The following is a 5,611-nucleotide window of genomic DNA, read 5'->3' as shown; positions in this document are numbered from 1 at the left end:
TTCACCAAAACCTATGGAGAATTCTGAACCGAATCTCGACGAACAAGATTCAATCAACCGATCGAATTATCTTCTTGTTCTTCACTTTTCACTTGAGTGAATCAACCAACCTTGGTTGTAAGATTGTATCGCTGCACAATGATAATGAAAAAAAACAAAATTGAATCGGGGAAGAGAGAGAAATGAGGGTTTTCGAATAAGGAAGAAGAAGAAGAAATTTTGCAGAGTAACTCTCTGCTCATAAACTGTGATTCTTTATTCTTTTGCAACTTCAAAATTCAAGTTGTTTCAAATAATAGGGGTTACTCCCTATTTATAGATTTCGGGTTTACTTGCTCCTCAAGTAAGGCCCAAAACTAACCTAATTAACTTAGCTAAACAAACAAATACAGCTAAGTCTAACATTACTGTCGAGATACTCTTCGACATTTCGACACCTAGGTGATTCAACACTTCATTACTCCTGTCCAGCAACGACACAAGGAATTACAATTCAACACCAATCCCGCAGAATAAAACAAAAGTGATTCTGTTATGATTTCGATAAAAAATTCAACACAAATTCAAGAAACAAAATCAATCACACAACACCTCACCGTTCACTCGTATTTCTTTGTGTTTCCCTGTGGATCTGAATCAGAGCTCTAGATACCAATTATTGGTGAACAAGGTGAAGAAGATGAAGATGATAGAAGAGAGAAAAGAGAAAGTAATAAACTTCCACTGCTCTTACATAGCAAATGGTTACGCACACCCACAATACAAACTGTTGACATCTACACTTGTTTATATACACAACAATAATACCACTAATGCAAAATACTAACCTACATTAGTTATCTTAAACTTCACAAAACTAATACTACTAATACTGAATATGAATTATTTCTAACAATATTTTAATAGTAGTTTTTTTTATAGTTTCATCAAAATGTTTTTTTTGTTACATTATTATTATTATTATTATTATTATTATTATTATTATTATTATTATTATTATTATTATTATTATTATTGTTTAGTGTTAATTAAAAATACTAAAAGTAAATTTGGATTTGTATTAGTAATAATAGTAAGAAAGGAGAAACAATTTGGTCGATAAAAATGTAAAAACGTGTAAAGCAGTGTGAGATGAGTTATTTTGGACAGTGGAGCGTTAGTCTCGTTAGTTTGGCGCTAAAGACGTGTTCAGCTTCAAATCTCTCTCAATCCTTCCTTATTCCTCTCCTCACTCACTCCTCAAATTCTCTCTTATCTTTCTCTTCCCATTTTATTCCAATCTCTCTTCCACATTCTTCTTCTTTCAATCTCAATCTACCATGGATGAAGAGTATGATGTAATTGTCCTCGGCACTGGCCTCAAGGAATGCATTCTCAGCGGTCTTCTCTCCGTTGATGGCCTCAAAGTATTCCATTTCATTCTCTCTCACACTCTTTAATAATTTTTCATAATAATTTCAATGCTTATTGTCCATGTTCATGTTCAGGTGTTGCATATGGATCGAAATGACTACTATGGAGGAGGTTCTACGTCTCTTAATCTTACACAGCTGTTCAAGCGATATAGGGGAGATGACAAGCCACCAGAGAGTTTGGGCTCCAGCAGAGAATACAATGTTGACATGATACCGAAGGTAACTCACTCTTATTTTTCATGACCATATAGATCAGCAGAAAATTTGATATCAGGTGCAATTTGCTTCATATTCTCTTTCATGCATTATATAGCTTTTTTTCTCAACTTTTCATCTGTTTTGTGGTAGTTTATGATGGCCAATGGAGCTTTGGTTCGCGTTCTCATCCACACAGATGTTACAAAGTATTTGAATTTTAAAGCTGTAGATGGAAGCTTTGTGTATAATAAGGGAAAGGTGTGCACAATTGTGACTTTTCGAACTTACATTAAAGAGTTGAATCCTCCTGCAAATTGAAAAAAACTTATGGCAGCATATCTTTCTGTAATGAATTTCAGATTTACAAAGTCCCAGCAACAGATGTTGAAGCACTGAAGTCACCTTTGATGGGTCTGTTTGAGAAGCGCCGAGCTCGCAAGTTCTTTATTTATGTCCAAGATTATGAATCAAACGATCCCAAATCTCACGAAGGACTTGATTTGAACCAAGTTACAGCAAGACAGCTGATTTCGTATGTATCTACAAGCCACAAATGATCTACAAGAACTGTCAATTATTCAAACACCATTCATTACTTTAATTCAATCTACTTTTCTACATTCTCAATGATTTGTCCAAATGCAGGAAATATGGATTGGAAGATGATACAATTGACTTTATTGGTCATGCTTTGGCACTTCATCTTGATGACAATTACTTGGATAAGCCAGCCAAGGATTTTGTCGACAGAGTTAAGGTATTCATTTGCAAATTATCCTCATTTGTTTTTGTACACTGATCTGTTGTGAAGGACTGTCACAGATTTTATTCATATACCGCGGTTGAGTATAAATTTCTTTACCATCTTCTAGAATTTAGCATCAACAGTGTTCTTTCAATAGCAGTGTCATTGTGCTGCTTTTGGAACCATGATCATATAATGCTGTTTGTTTTGTATAGGTTTATGCAGAATCCCTCGCGCGCTTTCAAGGAGGTTCACCTTACATATATCCACTATATGGACTCGGAGAGTTGCCTCAGGTTTTCCATATCTATTTTCCCTTTTAAGTTAATATACTTACGAAACTAACTTCGATACCTTTGATTACTGAAAGGCATTTGCGCGTTTGAGTGCTGTGTATGGTGGAACTTACATGCTGAACAAGCCAGAATGCAAGGTAAGTTTGTGATGATACTTTTATATTCCGGAAAATCAGTTGAATTACGAAAAGTTTGTGATAACCCTTTTCTGTTGTGCATTTCACCTCATATTTTAGTATTCTGGTACATAGGTTGAGTTCGACGATGCTGGGAAAGCCATCGGCGTGACTTCAGAAGGAGAAACTGCAAAATGCAAGAAAGTTGTGTGTGATCCATCATATCTGTCTGATAAGGTAAGTCTGCTAGATTTCTAAACATGATGACTAGCTGCGATCTTTGCCTGACACCATATAATCAATCCAACAGGTTCAGAATGTTGGAAAAGTTGCGCGTGCAATATGTATTATGAGCCATCCTATTCCAGACACTAATGATTCTCACTCAGCACAAGTCATTCTGCCACAGAAGCAACTTGGCCGTAAATCGGACATGTAAGTTTGGTTTGAACTTCTAACTTCTAAGGTGATTTCTTAATCTTAATTTGAAGCTAACTGGTTCATGATTTCATTGATTATTGCAGGTATCTATTCTGCTGCTCTTATGCTCACAATGTTGCTCCAAAAGGAAAATATATTGCTTTTGTTACAACAGAAGCAGAAACTGACCAACCTCAGGTTGAATTGAAACCTGGAATTGATCTTCTTGGACCAGTAGATGAGATTTTCTATGACATCTATGACAGATATGAACCCACCAATGATCATGCTACTGATGGTTGCTTCATCTCTACAGTAAGTACTGAGAAGAATCTCTGTTAACGACACATCTAAAAAATACACTAGCACTTATGATTATATTTAATTTATTTTTTTTCAATTTTTTACTAGTGTCGCAGTATCATTGTCTGTGTCGTGTTTAAGTGTTTAAGTGTCCGTAGGTTTTCTTTCGAACATTGTACTAACCTTAAATTAAATCCTTGTAGAGCTATGATGCTACCACTCACTTTGAAACCACTGTGAAAGATGTGGTTGAGATGTACAGTAAGATCACTGGAAAGGTATGTAAAAATTTCAGAAAAATCATATATCTAAGGTAGACAATGTAATGTAGCACTTAATATCCAGATTTATTTTTCTTGATCATATGGATTTGTTTTTTCAGGTTCTTGATCTTTCTGTTGATTTGAGTCATGCAAGTGCCACAGCTGAAGAATAAGATTTCTTGCAATTATAAGGATGAAAGCATATCACATTATTTTCTTTTTTAATTCCATTTGTCTTTGTTTAGATGACTTAAGGAAAGATAAAAACACATATCCATTGTTCCTTTTGTTTAATTGGATTTTTGTGCCTATAAGTGACTGCATTAGTTTGTAATTTATGCAATATACACTGTTTTCTTTTTAATTTTAATTTAATATGTTTAAGTTACTATTACCTCAATGCTTTTTTTATAAGCATATTTTTATTTGTTCATATATATTAATAGAAATGGACAATAAATTTAATTTATCCATTTTGTGTGTAAATTTCCTATCATATGTATATTAGTGTGTTTAATTGAAACTTTTTATCTTTTAAGTTGTAGTAAAAAGTTTTTTGAATTTTTTTATAAAAAAAATGCACCTAAGAATTGACATATGAACTTATATCTACATCACCTAGCACGAATCTACATGTATGCCATTGGGGACAACTGCCCCCACCAGGTTGCTTATATTATTATAAATCATTTAAAGAGTTTGTTTCTTATCCAATGAAATACAAATAATGCCCCCACAAAAGAAATAGTTTTTGTATATTTGAAGAACTAAATATACATAAATTAGTGATTGGTTGTTTTATTACATATTAAAAACAAAAATAAGGAAAAAATTATAGAATAATTTCAAAATATAATGACTCGTAGATATCTTTTTTATATATTTAAGCATCTTCAATTTTTTTTGGATATAAAATAACAAAATTATGATAGTTTAATTTTTTTCACAATAATTTTATTACGTTTACATTGATATAATTATTCTTTATATAAATATTTATATTAATATATATAATTTGCCTCGACTAATTAAATTTTTTAATTCGATCCCTGGATATCAGACCACATCCTTTCAACGTGTAAGTAATATTTATTTTACCTTTACTTTCATAAAAGCTTATATAACTTGAAAGACAGAAACACCAAAACAACTTTGTGATTTTTCTTATAACAAATTAGTTGGAAATTTACATGAAGTCTGTCCTAAGACAATTCTAGTAAATTACTCAGAAATGATTAAACTTAAAGCATGCATGCAAATAGAAGATAAAGACATACAGATGATGAAATGATAAGCAATTAAAAGTAAAATATGTATTTCAGTGAATCTCGTTGTTACAAATTGCTCCAAGGAGACTTTTACAACAAAAATGCAGAAAAACAGTAAATTGCAAAAGAAGTAAAATATGTAAAGCTTAATAGGTTTTTGTTCAATGTTTACATCACTTATATATGTTTCTGGGCATTAATTGACAATAAAAACATCTTAATTACAAAACCAAACACTCGGAATCCAAAGGGCTTGAAAGAAAACAAAAGAATCTTCAAGAGTCACTCTAAGTCTAGGGGAATTAGGCCGTAATCCATTATTACGGGCAAGTCATAATTCTTGCTAGATCAAAAATAGAACTTCCCCTCCCGAGGAAATTTCGACTGTAACACACTTTTACGAGTGACTCATAATTTTCTTTTATCTTTTTTAAATTGGAGTTTTCTTTTCCCGATCATCAATACAGTTCCATTTCTCTTATATGCTTGAAACATTGACAAAATAGAAAAACTTGGTAACAAACTATACAAAACGAGATGAAAAAATTTAGAAAATACCTAACTGAAAACGATGAAAGTACTCTTGA

At 32.4% G+C, this 5,611-nt stretch overlaps 1 protein-coding gene across 1 annotated transcript; it reads left to right on the top strand.

Annotated features, from left to right (window-relative positions):
* The first annotated feature begins 1,178 nt into the window (after nt 1-1,178).
* On the top strand, nt 1,179-4,120 carry LOC127100712 (guanosine nucleotide diphosphate dissociation inhibitor At5g09550). Its single transcript, XM_051037975.1, has 12 exons — nt 1,179-1,406; nt 1,488-1,634; nt 1,764-1,871; nt 1,973-2,145; nt 2,259-2,370; nt 2,574-2,654; nt 2,729-2,791; nt 2,906-3,007; nt 3,081-3,205; nt 3,295-3,505; nt 3,697-3,771; nt 3,876-4,120. The coding sequence occupies exons 1-12, from the start codon at nt 1,320-1,322 to the stop codon at nt 3,927-3,929; spliced, it is 1,338 nt and encodes a 445-aa protein (XP_050893932.1). The 5' UTR covers nt 1,179-1,319; the 3' UTR covers nt 3,930-4,120.
* Nucleotides 4,121-5,611: the final 1,491 nt, after the last annotated feature.

Source organism: Lathyrus oleraceus, chromosome 7 (assembly GCF_024323335.1).
Source record: "Lathyrus oleraceus cultivar Zhongwan6 chromosome 7, CAAS_Psat_ZW6_1.0, whole genome shotgun sequence".
Classification (NCBI taxonomy): Eukaryota; Viridiplantae; Streptophyta; class Magnoliopsida; order Fabales; family Fabaceae; genus Lathyrus; species Lathyrus oleraceus.
Note: the sequence above shows the minus strand (reverse complement) of the source record. Positions and strands in the feature narration are given on the sequence as shown.